Here is an 18166-nt window from a genome sequence, read left to right as displayed (position 1 = left end):
GGGGAGTTGCGCTCCGTCTCTAGAACTTTTCATCCTGCATAATTGCTATCCAAATGCGTAAATGTGGTATGAAGTGTTTTCTTCATCTGGCCATGTTTCTGGATGACTGTTACCTGAAAAAACTGGACCGTATACAAAATGGACATATCTGCCATTTCTTAAACCTTTGTGGAAGTCTTCCTGGTAGGCAGCTAAGTTTATATACAAGTAGGATGTTCCTGTATCCTTTTTTTTTTTTTTAATATTTATTTATTTTGGGGGAGAGCGCGAGAGAGGGACAGAGGATCCGAAGCGGGCTCTGCACTTACAGGCTGACAGCAGAGAGCCTGATGCAGGGCTCGAACTCACAAACCACGAGATCATGACCTGAGCCGAAGTCGGCCGCTCAACCGACTAAGCCACCCAGGTGCCCCGGATGTTCCTGTATCTTTAAACCGTCGCGTAGAGCAGCGTTGCCCGACAGAAATACAATGCAAGCCATAGAGGGAATTTTAAATGTTCCAGTAACCACATTAAACAAGTAAAAAGAAACAGGTGAAATAATTTCAGTGTATGTTTAACTTATTAGCCCAATGTGTCCAAAATATCATTTCAATATATATTGCGTATTTTTGGTATTGTTACCTTTTATCCTAAGCTTTCGAAATTCTGTTTGTTTTACACTGTGTATGACATGTCTCAGGACTAACCACGTTTCAGATGTTCATCATCCACACATAGGGCTGCTGACCCCCCGCGGTTGGACAGCCTGGTGTGTATGTATGTATGTGTATATATATATATATACGTATATATATGTATATATATATATATGCATATATATGTGTATATATATATATATATGTAGCAAGGAATGGATGGGTGGTCTTAAATGGGTCATTGTAGATTCTTGAAGAACTTTTGAAAACACAATTTTTTTAAGTTTATTTTATTTCCTTATTTTGAGAGACAGAGAGAGCTTGAGCGGAGAGAGGCAGAGAGAGAACCCCAAGCAGGCTGCGTGGGGCTCGAACTTTCGAACCATGAGATCATGACCTGAGCTGAAATCAAGAGTCAGACGCTTAACCGGCTTAGCCACCCAGGCACCCCGAAGAAATAGCTTTCATAAACAACCATTTGCGCTCACCGATGAATGTCTTATTTCATTTTGCTAATTTTTTGTTATTGCTAGTTTTGATGAATCTCAAAACTACATGCTTTTCGGTATGTTAAAAATTGTGTTCTAATTTGGGAATCTATCTCCTGTTTGCTTTTCTCTAGCTCTTTTCCGCCCTGAACCCCAGCCTTCTCCCCAGGTTTGGCTACAAATGTGGAAAAATTCATTCTTCCTTGTTGCCAAGCGTTATCAGGTCTATCCCCTCGCCTTCCTGCGAGTCTGTATCTCTAAATCAGTCCACGGGAGATGAATCTCCTATTTTAAAACTCTTCAGGGAGCCCTCTCCATGGCCTTTCTTGGCAGAATTTTGGTTTTCTTTTAGTTTAATAACTCTGACAGTTAATAAAGTTCTTCATTTACGTAGCTCCAGTGTTCATGTTTCCACATAAACTTCTTGTATTCTCCGCAGTGGAAGCATCTGGAAGCATCATGCTTGGCAGGAGTGAGCACCCGGGAAGTATTTGAATGAGTAATAATTTTATGAACCACTTTTGCTTGGTTATTCTGTCTTGTCTTTGTCGTAATAATAATTGCGCCTTCATTTTTTTTCTCACCTAGCATCTATTTTTAAAAAATTGGGAAGGGGGTGTGAAAGACTGAGAAGGTGTCAGCCCTGGTTAACTCACAGGAACAGAGGAGATAATTCATAAGACAGTGTTTTACAAATTCTTAAAACAGTGTCTGGCTTGTAGTTTCTGGTGAACGGTTACATTTTGGATTATCTGCATCCCATGCCTTCCTGGGAGTCTGTGATGGAGGTGTGGACGTAGGTGTGCCCGTTAGAATCACAGCGAACACCGAAGAAGTCTTTACGCGCCCCCTTCTAAAATCAGAAGGTATGCGTAGTTTTTGAAAAGGCTTCCTTGGTCACCTTGACGTTCGTGCCTATCACCCCAGCCCCTCAAAAAAGCAGCAGCAGCCTGTTGACAGAACCACACGTTTTGTACCGAAGTGGGTGTGGTACTTCAGGGGGGCACGTAACTGGCATTGTGTACCACGTAAGGAGCACGTTCCTGAATCTTCCTACGGTTCGTTGTTATGCTGGCCCTTTTGATAATGACCCATTCAGGGTTCAGTGTGCAGTCCATTTACAACCCCAGGCGAGTCTGCAGGTCTTTGCTGCCGCCTGCAAACCTCGTCTTTTCGCTGATGCCCCTCCTGTTGGTGGTTCGCAGAGAAACACCTTCCTGAGACCCCTGTCCTGTCCCTGTGGCACTCTTGAACCAGCCAAATGCTGCAGAGACGGTGACGTGCCGGTGGCAGGCTTTACTCATTAGCAAGTCAGAACCTTCTGCTCCCGCGTCCTCCGGAGCTGCAAGTAACATGTGGACGTGTTAGGGGAGGACACGTGGAAGGGGGAAGGCCCGGCTCTCCCAGCTGAGTCTAGCCCCCAGCCACCAAGGAATGACTGCCGGACCAGCCCTGCGCTGGGATGCCGAGCCCATCCTTGATTGTGGAATCCGAGAACAGAGGACCTGGTTGCTGGCAGTAGCCACAAAATTTTGGGGTGGTTTGTTACACGGCAGCGGATGACCGAACAGTTGGGGGTTTCCTGCTTTAGGGGTGTGTGTGTATTTTTATACTTCTTGATTTCTTTATCGTGCTATTTTTTTAAGATTTTGATTTTTTTTTAGGAGTCTGGTCTTGTGTTTTTTTATTTTTTAATAAATGTTTGTTTATTTTTGAGAGATGTTTGTTTATTTTTAAGAGATGGAGAGACAGAGCAGGGAAGGGGCAGAAGGAGAGAGGGAGATACAGAATCTGAAGAGACGGTGACGTGCCGGTGGCACGATTTTCCTCCCAAGCTGATTTAGTCGTTAACTGATTTAGCAGTTAATAGTATTATTACTAATAGCGACATTTATCGAGGATTTACTAACATTCCAGGTATTCTACGTGTATTTTCATTTATCTGTAAGGTAGGTACTGTTAACCATTTGACACATAAGCGAATGGACTCAGGAAAACTGCCTACAGTGACATAGCTAACAATCACCATCCTATTCTGCATAGTAAAAAAATAGTAAACTTCTCCCCCCCACACACATTTTTTTTTAAGCTTATTTATTTTTGAGAGAGAAGAGAATACGTGCATGTGCAGGGGAGGGGTGGGAAGAGAGAATCCCGAGCAGGCTCCAGACTGTCAGCGCAGAGCCCGATGGGGGGTTCAAACCCACGAACTGTGGGATCATGACGTGAGCCGAAGTTGGGTGCTTAACCAACAGAGCCACCCAGGCACCCCGTGGCTTCCGCTTTTTTATACTTTTTTAAAAATCAAGTTTTACTGATGTATAACTTGCATATATTAAAGTACGCATTTTAAGTGTAAAGTTAGATGAGTTTTGATAGATTTATTCACCTGTGCGACCATGACTCCAAAAGACAGAACAGAACCTTTGTGTCATCCCCAAACCTTCCTTCATGCCCCAGCCCCACTCCCAGGCAAGCACCGATCTGCTTCCCATCACCGCGGATTAGTTTTTCTTTGTTCTAAAATTTTATATAAATAGAATCCCACAATGCGTACTCTTTTTGTCTGGCTTCTCTCAGAAAGCGTGATGCTTTTGAGATTCATCCGGTCGTCAAGTCTGTAAGTAGTTCCGGTTTATTGCTGAGTACTATCCCATTGAATGGCCGTGCCCTCATCTGTCTCTCCTGTCACCCGTTGGTTGGTTCCAGTATTTACTAATAAAGCCGCGGTAAGCATTTGCTGCGTCTTTGTGCACATGCGGTCATTTTTCTTTGGTAAATACCTAGGAATGGTGTTGCACGAACCACGTATTTCTTAAGTGTGTAACGTTGTGGGAAACTCCCAAACTCTTCCCCGGTGCCGTTTGTGCCATTTCCCACTTGTACCAGCAACAAATTAAGAGTTCCGTCCTCACCGAGGCTTGGTATCGTGGATCTTCGTAACTTTTGCCCTGCTAATAACGAAGGTGGTGGGTCGCGGTTTTATTTGAATTTTCCCCGTGGCTAATGATGTTGAGCATCTTTCCGTTCACCTGTTGGTATGGTAATTCATATGTCTTTTGTGATTTGCCTCTTCCCGTCTCTTGCCTATGCTGTTGGGTTCCTTTTGAGTTATTTTGAATACACACAGAAAGTAGCTCAGAGGTCAGGTCACTGGGAGCTGGGGAGGGGACAGGGGAGTGGAAGTGACGGCTCACAGGCATGAGGGTTCTTTCTGGGGGGATGAAAATGTCCCAGAGTTGGTTGTGGTGACAGCTGCCCAGCCCTGTCAGTGTACTAAAAATGTAATCGTGCTCTTTAAAGAGATGACTTCTATAGTACGTGAATTCTATCTTAATGAAGTTCTTTAAAAAACGAAAGGAAAAACAGGTGTATTCGTGTCCTTTAAGGAAGCACCCCAAATGGTGGGTTGGGGGTGGAGCAACAGAAATATATTTCTGTCACAGCTCTGGGGTCAGAAGTCTGAAATCAAGGTGCTCGCGAGGATCTGTTCCAGGCCGGTCTCCCTGGCTTGTACGTATTGACATGTTTCCGTCATGGCACCGTTAACAAACCTCATGGCATGGAGTAAAGCAGTAGAGACCCTAATACAGCTGCTTCAGGAGGAGGAGGATCTGGATGAGACTGGGAGGGAATGGGATCCAGAGCACAAGTGGCCAGGAGAGCATTCGTGGGAGGAAGAGGTGGTCACAGCAGGTGACCGCTGAGGTTAGACACCACTTCACGCGCATAGCTGTGTCCCAGGACCTGCCTCATATTAGATGTCCTTTAAATGCGTATGATCAGAGCTGCTGGGAGGAACTAGAGGATGTGGGGACATCCCAGCGGCTGGCGGAGAAAGGTGACTTAGGGTGATCCAGGAGATGTGAATTTGTTTCCTGACGACAGTGGTTCTCAGGCTTGGGTGCCCCATAGAGTGGGGGCGGGGCTTGTTAATACTTCCAGTAGGTCTGGTTGGGACTTAAGAATTTGCCGTTGTAATAGGTGACCCTGGGATGCTGCCGGGACCACATTTTCACCACTTCGACAGGAGGAAAGGGGGCCGTGGGACAGCACAGGGGAAAGGTGCAAAGACCGTGGCTTGAGAATGGTCGTTAACCCACAGGGTTGCGGAATTTTTCTGCAGCTGGGCTCCACAGGCTCCCCAGGGCAAATGATCAGATTAAGATCAGAGGGTTTTTCAGGGGCCCGGGGAAAGGAAATTGGAGGGGGTTGACAAGAAAGGAGTGGGCAGTGATTTATCTTGGGGCTTAAAGTGATAGGCAAGGAAATGAAACATGGTGGAGATTGGAGATTGAGGATGTGATCACGTAGAGTGGTAGATTTCTGACCTTCCCGATTACAGCCTGCACTAAGAGAGTTTACATTGGGACGTCATAAATGTTTGTTTAACTGAAAGAAAAGTTTCATCACTTTATTACAGGCAATCCACTCTGGTGTACTCTCTCTTTAAAAACAATCTGGGGGTGCCTGGGGCCTCAGTCAGTTAAGCGTCCGGCTTTGGCTCAGGTCATGATCTCGTGGTTCAGGAGTTCGAGCCCCACATCGGGCTCTGCGCTGACAGCTCAGAGCCCGGAGCCTGCTTCGGATTCTGTGTCTCTTTTTTTCTCTCCCCCTCCCCTGCTCTCTCTCTCTCTCTCTCTCAAAAATAAACATCGGGGTGCCTGGGTGGCTTAGTCGATTAAGCGTCCAACTTCGGCTCAGGTCATGATCTCACGGTCCGTGAGTTCGAGCCCCACGTCGGGCTCTGTGCTGACAGCTCAGAGCCTGGAGCCTGCTTCAGATTCTGTGTCTCCCTCTCTCTCTCTCCCTCCCCCACTTGAACTCTGTCTCTCATAAACATTTTATATAAATAAATAAACATTTAAAAAATTTTTTTAATTAAAAAAAAAACACAGATAGTCTGGTCACAGTTCAGTATATTGACTTCATCACCTGGTGGGTTTCAACCCCCTGGTTTGAAAACTTTACTTCCGGAGATGTGCTCGATAGAAGTCAGAGAGTGAGAGCCAGGAGAACGCCCTGCTTGTGATTGGTACATGGGAGGTGCAGGTGTTAGAAGTGGAGTCGTCTGGGAGGGGTGACCAGCCAGGGTCTGGTGCTGGGCTCACAAGGTGCCTCTCTGAAGCGACACAGATGATTATTGGTGGCAATACAGTGAAGCTTTGAAGCTAAAGTGTTAGCTTATCTACGTGGACATCAGGTCGCATAAGGTGAGGTTAGGAATTTCAGGTGAAAATGAAAGCAGTCCTCGGGGATGGGTTGTGTCCCAGATACATCACACTGCTCTCCGTGGACCCTGTGCCAAACGACTTGACAGACTAGTTGGTAGATGGAACCTTCTCCTCCCCATTATGTCCCGATGAACAAGTAATGTGCCAGCTGTTCCGGAGAATGCTGGCTGGGGAGAGGGGGAAGTAATCCAAAAGTAGGGTTTTGTTGTGGGTTTTTTTTTTTTAGGAGAACAATCATGAAAACGAGTTCAAAATTAACCTGAAAGCTCTTAAAATGTTTTGTGCACAGCGCTTATTTTGTAGTAATCACAAGTGTGAGAGATTCAGTCAGCAACTGTGCAGGTGTATCTTCCGTGGGGAAAATACCGGGTGAACAAAGTTACCGTGCCCCGTTATCCTTGGCGAGAAACACATAAATGCTGGGTTTACCCGGTAAAAGTGTAGAAGAAACTTAAGGAAAAAAAATTTTTTAATGTTTATTTATTTTTGAGAGAGAGAGAGAGAACGTGGGGGGGGGGGGTGGAGGGCGACGGTCAGAGGGAGAGGGAGACAATTCGAATCAAGGATGTGGGAAGTCGTTGGACGCTTGACCGACAGAACCACCCGGGCACCACAAGAAGAAACTTTTTAAAAATGATTTGTAGGATTTGGGGCGGGGGGTCCCTGGCAGCTCAGTCACTTAAACATCCAGTTCTTGATTTCGGCTCAGGTCATGATCTCACGGTTCGTGGGATTGAGCCCCACATCGGGCTCTGCGCTAGACAGTGTGGAGCCTGCTTGGGGTGTTCTTTCTCTCCCTCTCTCTCTCTCTCTCTCTCTCTCTGCCCTTCCCCCTCCCCCATGCTCTCTCTATAAATAAGTAAACTTAAAAAAAATCGAAAATCTGTAGGATTTTTAAAGTTAAGGGGGGTTTTAGTCTAGCCGAAGAGTATTTGGAAATTAATTGTGGAAGATGGGGATATTTTGTTTTCAAACCTTTTTAAATTTTTTTTTTCAACGTTTTATTTATTTTTGGGACAGAGAGAGACAGAGCATGAACGGGGGAGGGGCAGAGAGAGAGGGAGACACAGAATCGGAAACAGGCTCCAGGCTCTGAGCCATCAGCCCAGAGCCCGACGCGGGGCTCGAACCCACGAACTGCGAGATCGTGACCTGGCTGAAGTCGGACGCTTAACCGACTGCGCCACCCAGGCGCCCCTTCAAACCTTTTTAGTACTACGATATGTCATAAAATGAGTGATCTGCGCCCCTCTGTGCGTTAATAACACACATCTGCGTATGTGGTGCCTTTTATTTTCTTTCAGATCGCTCATGTGTTTTCATACATTTCTCCAGAGAGTTGATCTGGAATTTGAGGGTCTTCTCAGATCGTACAAATTTATGAGCCTACTGAGAGCACGATTGTTGCTGAAACGTCTTCAGGAAGTAACTAGTGTTTCAGAATCTGAATTTGATAAATGTAAAGGCCACAGTAAATTTATGACGTTATAACGAAGGGAAAATGTTAAAGGTGATCAAGAATATCACTTGTGGAGGCGCCTGGGTGGCTCAGGCGGTTAAGTGGCCCACTTCGGCTTAGGTCGTGATTTCTCGCAGTTTGTGAGCTCGAGCCCCACATCAGGCTCTGTGCTGACCCCTCAGAGCTTGGGGCCTGTTTCAGATTCTGTGTCTTCCCCTCCCTTGCTCTTGCTCTATCTCTCACATTCTCTCGCACTCTTGCTCTTGCTCTCAAAAATAAACATTAAAAAAAAATTTTGTGTTTAAAAAGAGTATCATTTGTGGATCAGCAATGCCTTTTGTAGCTGCAAACTGCTCTAGAGGACGAGGAGGTCCCTGAAAGCCAGAAATTGCTGGAAGCGAGGCTAAGGACGTTATGAAAAGTGGGATGTGTTTACTACCATTAATATAAAGGTCTCAACACTGGCTGCCTAATAATGCGACTTTTTATTTTTTTTTTTTATTTTTTTTTTTTTAACGTTTATCTTTATTTTTGAGACAGAGAAAGACCGAGCATAAGCGGGGGAGGGACACAGAGAGGGAGACACAGAATCAGAAGCAGGCTCCAGGCTCTGAGCCGCCAGCACACAGCCCGATGCGAGGCTCGAACTCATCAACTGCGAGATCACGACCCGAGCTGAAGTCGGACGCCCAACCGACCGAGCCACCCAGGTGCCCCGTAATTCGACTTTTTAATGGAAACGGCAGAGAAACCCGCTGTGTCCTATCAGCAAACGTGGTCTTCCTGTCCCTTCTTCATTTAAATAATTAATCACCTCCCCCTAGGGGAGAGTGCAGAGGAGGAGAGACCCCAGGGGAGGCCAGAGCCCTCCTGCCTCTGCTAATGGATGGTTCCCTTCTCCCAGGACCAGGCAGATGCAGAAAGCCAGTTGGCTCCCTGAAGACCGGGGCTTTAAATTCGGGTGTCCCAGTTACTTGCCAAGACGAGAGTTTGCTGTGTCAACCCGCACTGTGATTTGCGTTGGACTCCACTGTCTGCCTTTCGCCAGAATGATTATCCGTGTTTTCAAGTGCAGTGTTAATTTAGCCTTTTGTATAATTCACGCCCTTCATGACATATGTGAGAAACTCCTCTTTGGACGCGCGCCAGGAATTGTATTTTTAAAACGTGGGCCGCTGGTTTATGTAATACTCCGTCGTTGCACTTAATGTCATGCTGTCTTGTTAAACGTGTGTCTTCTTGAATTTCTTAAGTTTCCTGGGATAACTTCCGAGGCTCTGCGCTCTCTGCCCCTTCACCCCTGCAAGTGAGGCCCTTGAAGCTTACCTGGCACCACTCTGAGCTGTGTTTCCGTGTTTCCTGCCTCCTCTCGGAGGGGCTCATCATGGGTGTCATGGGCAACCCCTTTCTTCCACTGTTCTTAACCCGGTTCTACTTGGGAAAAGGTGTAAAAATCCTCTGAAGCCCTTGTAACTCTTGCCCATTTATCTTTAAGAAAAATTACATTGTGCTTCCTTCCTTCTTTCCATGTACAAGCCAAAACCCTCCCTTAGCCTACCTAGGGGTGTCAGAGTGCCCACCGGAGGGCCCAGAAGTCCCCTTAGAAGCCCTAAAGAAGTTTCTTTCTCTCTTTCCTTTCCAATTAAATGTCTTTTGCTTGAAGCAGTAGCATTCAGTATAAATAAGAATTTTCCTACTCCTTTAAATTTTTTCAGTTTGGCTGACTTAGTAGACTTTTTTCTCTTGCTGTTTCCTTACATAAAATAGGTTTGCTGTCTGTTAACTTAAATGCTCTTTATGAACTAGCTTCGATAACATGCTTTCTTTTGAACACAGTCCCTTTGAAACGTGTGGGCTCCTGGATGACCCCGTATTCCACATAGCACAGGCAGGCTCGTGGTTCGATACCAAAATAAATACTAAATAACTGTTTCTTAATTCCTGTTGAACTGTCTTTCCTTGCCTTGGGTATAAAATTGAGATCTTTTATAACATCCAGAATGCGTGAGAGTGCCCTTTGGACACGTAAGTTTTAATCTCATTCATTCGTTCCAAAACCTGAGCGTCTGCTGTACCCCTCAGTCACCATACTGGTCTCCGGAGGCTAATGAGCGAAGACCGTGTCCGATAACGTCAAGCACTACGGAGAAAAAGCAGGATGGCTGTGATAGAGTGACCCTTAGGGAGTGGGTGCCACCTTAGATGGGGTGGTCTTAGCAGAGGCATCTCTGAAGAAGGGCCATTGAGCTCCCAAAGTAATGACAAAAGTGAGTCGTGTGCAGAGAATGCTAGAACAGAGGGACAGAGGGGGATGTGCCAAATGGGCCCGGGAGGGTCTGGGGAGGGGCAGCAGAGAGGTTGGGGGGGGTGGGGGAGGGTAGACGGAGCAGGGCCCGGCCTGGTTGGGATTTGGGAGCTTACTCTTTTTTTAATTTTTAATGTTTACTTTATTCTTGACAGAGGGAGAGCTAGGAAGCAAGCAGGGGAGGGGCAGAGAGAGAGATGGGGACAGAGAGAACCCAGTGCAGGGCTCGAACTCATGAACTGTGAGATCATGACCTGAGCCAAAGTCAGCCGCTTAACCGACTGCTGAGCCACCCAGGTGCCCCAGGAAATTTATTCTAATTGAAATGAGGATTTAAAGCAGGGAGGTAACTTTTAATTGTCAAAAGCTCTTGTAGGCTGCTTCTGTAGACAATGATTTCGGGTTTTAATAATTCTAGAAACACTTTGAACTGTGTGTTTAACTGCCCGTGAGGAGTAAAATAGTCCTGCCAACTTGGGGGGTTTCTAGTTGTCTCCCCGCAGCTCCCACTTGTAAACCAGTTTATTAATTCATTAATTTCTAAGTATGGGGGGGGGTGCTGCCCGTGTTATGAAAACGTGCCAACCGAAACCCCTCAGAAGCAGAAGGCTCCTGGTGCAAACCTCTCTCCCTGAAGGTCTTTTGAGATAAAAGTCCGGTGAGATGCAGCGAACATGTAGAGCGTGTGTGTAAAGTTAATAGGGAGCGCCTGGCTGGCTCAATCTGAAGAGCATGCTATTCTTTTTTTTTTTTTTTTTTTTTTTTAATTTTTTTTTTAAACGTTTATTTATTTTTGGGACAGAGAGAGACAGAGCATGAACGGGGGAGGGGCAGAGAGAGAGGGAGACACAGAATCGGAAACAGGCTCCAGGCTCTGAGCCATCAGCCCAGAGCCTGACGCGGGGCTCGAACTCACGGACCGCAAGATCGTGACCTGGCTGAAGTCGGACGCTTAACCGACTGCGCCACCCAGGCGCCCCAAGAGCATGCTATTCTTGACCTCGGGGTTGTAGGTTCAAGTCCCACACTGGGTGTAGAGATTAGTTAAAAAATTAAATCTTACCCAAAAAACACTAGTGCTCTGGGAGACATACGAGAGAAGAAAGTGTTTGGGGTGAAATTGGGGGGGGGGGGGGAACACTTACATCATTTCCTGGACTGTTCTCACACTATCTTTACAGAGTGCCCCGTTCTGAAGTCCAGCAGGTGAAATTTTAGGCATTAAATAGTTGAGAACTTAAGCCTCCGGCTCTTGATTGGTTAGCACATAGGCTCAATTATGAGAAAGTGATTTTATTATAAAGTCCAGAACATTTCTTCATTATTTTGTGTGTGCCAGACATCACTAGGCTTTTGAGACTGAATGGTTCAGGCAGGATTTCTGCCTTCGAGGAGTTTTTTAAAGACTTCTTTTACATGTCTCACATTACCCTCTTTAAAAGCTGTACCTGGAGGGGTGCCTGGGTGGCTCAGTCAGTTGAGCGTCCGACTTCGGCTCAGGTCATGATCTCGCAGTCTGTGAGTTCAAGCCCCGCGTCAGGCTCTGTGCTGACGGCTCAGAGCCTGGAATGTGCTTCAGATTCTGTGTCTCCCTCTCTCGCTGTCCCTCCCCCGCTCATGCTCGCTCGCTCGCGCTCTCTCTCTCTCTCTCTCTCTCTCTCTCTCTCTGGCAAGATAAATAAACGTTAAAAAAAAAAATTAGGGGCACCTGGGTGGCTCCATCGGTTAAGTGTCCGACTTCAGCTCGGGTCATGATCTCATGGTCTGTGAGTTCGAGCCCCGCGTCGGGCTCTGGGCTGACAGCTCAGAGCCTGGAGCCTGCTTCGGATTCTGTGTCTCCCTCTCTCTCTGACCCTCCCCCATTCATGCTCTGTCTCTGTCTCAAAAATAAATAAACGTTAAAAAGAAAAAATTAAAAGCTGTACCTGGTAACATTTCTAACAGCCACATAGGAAAGAGCCCAAAGAAACAAATCCTGTCTTAATAATTTCTGTATTAAAATTAATACCCACATTTCAGGGACACCAGAGGAAATTAGCTTAGTTTAGACCTTATTGCAGAGTTTACCTTTAACAGAATATGTGAAACGTTTGCTGGTCAGTAATATTTGTTAATGTCACAAAAGTGTTTTAATTCATAATAGCTTAATTGGTTAAATTCCTCTCCTAGAAAGCAGATTCTTGAAATTTTATTTCCTTTTTGAAATTGCCCAAAGGCTTATTTAAAGGCAGGTGTTCTGATCCCAGTACTTTCCGTTTCTTCATCTTGTTAGAGTGGGGTTTTTTTGTAAAATAGTAGAATTTTTTTTTACCTTAATATGCAAATACATACTGAGCTTTTGCTCTCTTTTATAGGGAAATCCTCATTGACGATTCAGTTTGTTGAAGGCCAATTTGTTGACTCCTACGACCCAACCATAGAAAACAGTAAGTATTGTTTTCAAGGGTTTATAAACTGAGAAGCCTACATTCTACATACAAACAGCCATTGTGTACTTCTGGAAGCTTTGATTGCAGGGGTTATTGGGGTAAACCTATAGATTTCCAACGGGGGTCCAGAAAAGCTTCCAGAAGTTTGACCCGCTTCACACTGAATGGATTTTTTACTTAGTATCCAAATCCCTCCATCGAGAAATTGTTATTCAGTTCCATAGGAATCCAGTCCTACAGTGAACCTCCTGTCCCAGACTCTGCTTCAGGAAAACAAGAAGAGAGCACACAATCTCCGCACCCTCCCCCCCCCCTTCTTCTCAACAGTAGCCCTTTTTAAGGATTCCAAGCTTGAAAAGGAAGGATGAAAACACTCTAGTTCCTTTGTACCTTACTCTTACACGGAATCACCAGCCCTCCCAGCCCCCTCCCCCGCAGCCCCCCAACCCCTTCCAGTCATGAACACTTGAAAGTCAAGGCTGTGGAGTAGTGAGCGATTCTGGGATGGAGAGAGCAGTTGCAGCGTGAAAACAAAGTTGGTTCTAAAGCCTGTTGGCATTTCTGGCCACGCGCAGAGAAAAGCCCCAAAGACCGGGACCAACCACAACCTTCATTTACCTTGTCCGGTTTCAGTCCATGGTTTCAGAATCTTCTTGAAGGATTCTAGGACCATGAGAGAGGTCTTGATTCTAGAGTCATGGAGGAAAATCTAAAGCACTTCATGCAGAGAAGCTGATTTATCGGAAGCTGCTCGTTTCGGGTGATCTTAAAACCCTAAGTAGGCCCTAGAACTAGTCTTCTGAGATTCTTGGCACCTGGGCTTCCCCAGGATTTGTCACCAGGAACACACACATTTAAACATGGGATTCATCAAACCCTGATGGGCACATTAGACATGAAGCCGACTTAACGGTCAGGTTCGTGAACTAGATTCATAGATCTCATCTGCCCGGCGCTCACGAGAGAGATTTCCAAAGAGGCTTACGACAGGGGGGTTGACAGACTATGGCTTGTAGGCCAGAAAGACCCACTGCCTTTTTGTACAGCCCATGAGCAAAGAATGGTTTTTACTTTTTTTTTTTTTTTTTTGGTTTTTACATTTTTTAATCATTAAAAAAGGTTTAAGAGAAGAAGAATATTTGGGACATGTGAAAGTTACGTGAAATTCAGGCTTTAGCGTCCATAAAGTTTTATCGGAACCCAGCCATATTCATTCATTTACGTAGTGTCTGTGGCTGCTTTTGTTCTACAGTAGCATCTGGCCCTTTATAGGAAGAGTTTGCCCACCTCTGACTTAAAACATGCAGCTGTCCCTCATGTCCCAGTATGCTGGTAGCGGGGAAGGAAACCTGTCGGGGAACTGGCCCTGGGAAGACCCGGGTTTGAAAGTAAGCTCGGCCAGTGTCCAGAAAGGAAGAGTCCTGACTACGGGCACATCCTGTGCTGATCTGTTTGGCTGTGACTTACAGAACAGTACGCCGGTGTGAGGAGCAGATGAATTTGAATCCTAGGTGGACAGGGGCGCCCGGGTGGCTCAGTCGGTGGGGCGTCTGACTTCGGCTCGGGTCACGATCTCGCCGTTCGTGAGTTCGAGCCCCGCATCGGGCTCTGTGCTGACGGCTCGGAGCCTGGAGCCTGCTTCGGATCCTGTGCCTCCCTCTCTCTCTGCCCCTACCCCGCTTGTGTGCTGTCTCTCTCTGGCTCTCAAAAATGAATAAATGTAAAACAAATTTGAGTGCTAGGTGGACAAGTTTGGTTATCTCTCCATTGGAATAAGAACACAAGCAAATCGTGCTCTTGGTCTTAACATTTGCTGTACATAACAACTTAAAGAGTTGTGTATCCTTAAGATAAGTCTCATTTGGGCATTTTATTCACAGAATAATACAGTACAGTTTTCTTGGTTAGGCCTGCCTATAAAGGTGGTTCTTATTTTTGAGTGTTTATGTGCCATTTATAACTAAGGTGGAAGGAAAGCCATGGTGTTGTGTACAGATATATTTTCTTTATATGTAAGTAAAAGATCCAGTGAACGTCCAGCTTCCTTACTTTGATATCATCTTAGAAATTGAATGACCCAACCTGAAGTCTGTCAACATCTTTAATCGTATTTTTAATGTTTCCTACTACTTCGTGTTCAATAAAAAAGACTTTTATTTTTTCATCTCAAAAATGAATTTGGAATATTTATTAAAGTCTTTAGGCAGGAGCGAAAATGAGTGTCAGGGTATATGAATCGCTTAAAAGTTCATGAGTTGTATGCACACATCAGCTTCTGTTTACCCTGCTTCTGACCAACCCAGGAAGAAACCCTTTCTCCACTGTTTCCTGTGCTGTTTGGTCAGAAACATCGTTCAGTAGGGGCTCCTGGGTGGCTCAGTTGGTTGAGCGTCCCAACTTCGGCTCAGGTCATGATCTAATGGTTTGTGGGTTCGAGCCCCGAGTCGGGCTCTGTGCTCACAGCTCAGAGCCTAGAACCTTCTTCAGATTCTGTCTCTCTCTCTCTCTCTCTCTCTCTCTGCCCCTCCCCTGCTCCCACTCTGTCTCTCTCTCTCTCTCTCTCTTTCTCAAAAATAAATAAACATTAACAATAAAATAAACATTGCTCAGTGATGACAGGGAATTAGAAATGGAACAGGTTATCATAAACCTGTTGCCAACGAATGGATGGTTTTAAGGTTTGAAAAAAAAAAAAAAAAAACAGTACTCTGTAAATATGGAAAGAATCCGGTAATTATTTTGCACTTAACTTCAGAACATAGAACAGGTGGTTCATAGCAAACATTCAGTGGTGACGCATCTCTGAGACATTACCACAAAAGCCAAACTTCTGAGACTGTCTCATCTTCTTTTAAAATGGAATATAGGAGGGGGCGCCTGGGTGGCTCAGTCGGTTAGGTGTCCCGACTTTGGCCCAGGTCATGATTTCAAGCCCCGCATCGGGCTCTGTGCTGACCGCTCCGAGCCTGGAGCCTGCTTCCGGTTCTGTGTCTCCCTCTCTCTCTGCCCCTCCCCAGCTTACGCTCTTTCTCTCTCAAAAATAAACATTAAAAAAAAATTTTTTTTTAATAAAAGAAAATGGAATGTAGGAGAATAACATTAATAAAACCCTGTATTTTTCTAGCTTGGGGATGTTTTTATGCCAAAAATACTACCTACGCAAATGGGTAGATTGTCTACCGTGTTGTTAATCTAACAACTCAATACAAACTAAATTGCTCTGGTGAGATTTAACCAGTAGGGGTAGTTGGTCGATTAGAGGAGGAAAAATAGTAGTGATTTACAACTTCTGCCATTTCCAGGTAGTACCGTTGATGCGTTAATAAAGCTGAGAAAACGGGACCGTTCTAATTAGGAGTTTTGCAGCATTATCAAGCATTGCATGGTGGGTAGCCTTCTCAGTAGGATACGAATTAGGAGATTGTGATACACTTCAGGAACACAGATCTTATTTGGCGCATTCCAAATCTTAGAAATCTGTCCCTCATTAGTAGGCTCTACGAATACGTCACTGTTAGCCTTGCTTAGGGCAGTTTCAGGATTTTCGTTGGGGGAAGTGGGTTAATTTCTCTAGTGATTGAAAAAGGGAGGGGGGCGGAGAGAGGGCTCGAGGAAAGCGATGCCAGGAGAAAGCCAGCTTTCCACTGCTGTGCAGGATCGAACATGGAGTGCGTAGAAGAATTGGTTCCTAGTTTATGGAGCGGACAGCTCTCTTATTACACTTCCTTTTTTTCTATAGTAATAAGAAGAGGCAGTTTTCCATGACAGATGGAAAGGCCTCGATTTCATTTTACTGCTGTGTGTAGGAGGATTTACATCCTTTTTATGTGCAAGGATATACTAACACATTGATCAATAGCTTCATTTCCTTTATCTTCTGTACAATTACGTGTCGTCCCGTTTGACTCTTCCCTCGTGGCCAGTATTTCTCCCGTCTCCTTGGCTGAATCTTGATCTTCCTGACCTGGCAGTATCGGGGGGCCCTGGGCTCCAAAGTCCGGCTAGGGCTTTCGCGGGACTTGATCGCCAGCGATCTTCCCTTCTTCCCAGAAGTTTGCTTGTTTCCCAAAACCCCCAGTCGCACCCTCTCCCCCAGACTCTGGGCTTTTCTGTTCAGCTGCCCTCCCTTCCCCTTGGGTGTAGTCGTCTTCCTTTGCTTCCTCCCCCATCTGCAGCGCTCCTTCCCCGGGCTTTCCCGAATTGGCAAATGGCAATTCATGCATCTCGTGGCTCAAGCCAAAAACTCTGGAGTCCTCCCACCTCTCCATTTTCTCACACCCTGCCTCCAGCCAGAAATCCTTTTGGCTCAGGGCACTTGGTTGGCTCAGTCGGTTGAGCATCCGACTTCGGCTCAGGTCATGATCTCTTGGTTCCTGAGTTTGAACCGCACGTCGGGCTCTGTGCCGACAGCTCAGAGCCTGGAGCCTGCTTCGGATTCTGTGTCTCTCTCTCTCTGCCTCTCCCTGCTTGTGCTCGCGCACTCTCGCTCTGTCTCTCAAAAGTAAACATTTAAAAAATTTTGTTTTCATCCTTTTGGCTCTCCCTTTGAATTCCACCATGGCTCTCTGGTCCCAGACCACCATCGTTGTCTTCAGATCCCGAGTCTACGTAAGCACTATATTATGGACCCCCACCAATGTCCTTGGTCCCTTCTTGTCCATTTCTCTTATTCACAGCATGGCCAGAGCGAGCTCTTTAAAATATAAATCAGACCAAGTCACTCCCCTGCCTCAGAACCCTTGGTTTCCCAGCACATTTAGAATGAAACTCTGAAGTCCTTACCATCTCCTAAAAGGTCCTCTGCCTCCTCCCCAGCCTGGTTACCGCCCCAGCACTCTCTCCGCTTCTGTGCTGATCTTGCTTCTCGCCGGGCTTTGGCACTTGCTCTTTGACCTCCGGATGCTCTTCTCCCAAAGACGTGCCTGACGGTGTCTCCCTTCCTTCCCCTGGGGCTGTAAGCACGCTGAGGTCAGCTGCAGTATTTCGAGCTCCGAGAACAGTGCTCCTGGCGATCATAGGTACTCAAGAAAGAGCTCTTGCGTGAATGAGTGCTGTTTTGTTTAGTAGTGTTGTCATAATAATTATGTCATACTTCATAACCACAGTTACTTAAATCTAATTGAAGGTTACTTGTTTTACTGCTCATCACGGTTCCTTACATAAATTTCATCGTCTTGAATATACTTTTTGATCTTCCCCAACTAAGGTGTCAGTGGCAGGTTTTCACACAGGAGCATCATGACTGCCCCCTGGCTGATAGTGATCAAAAGCACAGTCAAGGCCAGGTGCACCCCACGTTCAGAGAAGTTCCAGTGTGGAAGAAAAATGCAATCAAATTGATGAAACACATTATGTTGTGTACTCCCTATCTTGAAATCATTTGGATTCGGTTTTCATCTGGTGAAATTATTCTCTAAAGTGGTAGTCTCCATTAAGGCATGCAAATGAAGGGAGAAAAAATGTGGCAACTGGTGTGGCTGGCCTGGTCTGTGGTCTTTCCTCCCGATTCTAGCACCCCTGCTGGCCGTAGGGGAGTGCTCCCGTGGAACTCCTCCTCCAGGGAAGGTCTCTTCTCTGTCCCCCTGGTCACTTCCCAGTTTTCTCTCATAATTT

General features: G+C 45.9%; 1 protein-coding gene across 1 annotated transcript in view; it reads left to right on the top strand.

Moving 5' to 3' along the window:
• The window catches only part of RHEB (Ras homolog, mTORC1 binding), a 46172-nt gene that overhangs the window by 11309 nt on the left and 16697 nt on the right, over window positions 1-18166 (top strand). Inside the window, exon 3 of the mRNA XM_040464522.1 lies at window positions 12479-12550. Within this exon, the coding sequence (XP_040320456.1) occupies window positions 12479-12550 (72 nt within the window). The remainder of the gene's footprint in view (window positions 1-12478; window positions 12551-18166) is intronic.

This window comes from Herpailurus yagouaroundi, unplaced genomic scaffold (genome assembly GCF_014898765.1).
Source record: "Herpailurus yagouaroundi ecotype Mexico unplaced genomic scaffold, PumYag 483, whole genome shotgun sequence".
NCBI lineage: Eukaryota > Metazoa > Chordata > Mammalia > Carnivora > Felidae > Herpailurus > Herpailurus yagouaroundi.
The sequence above is the reverse complement of the archived record's forward strand: the minus strand, read 5'-3'. Positions and strand labels throughout refer to the sequence as shown.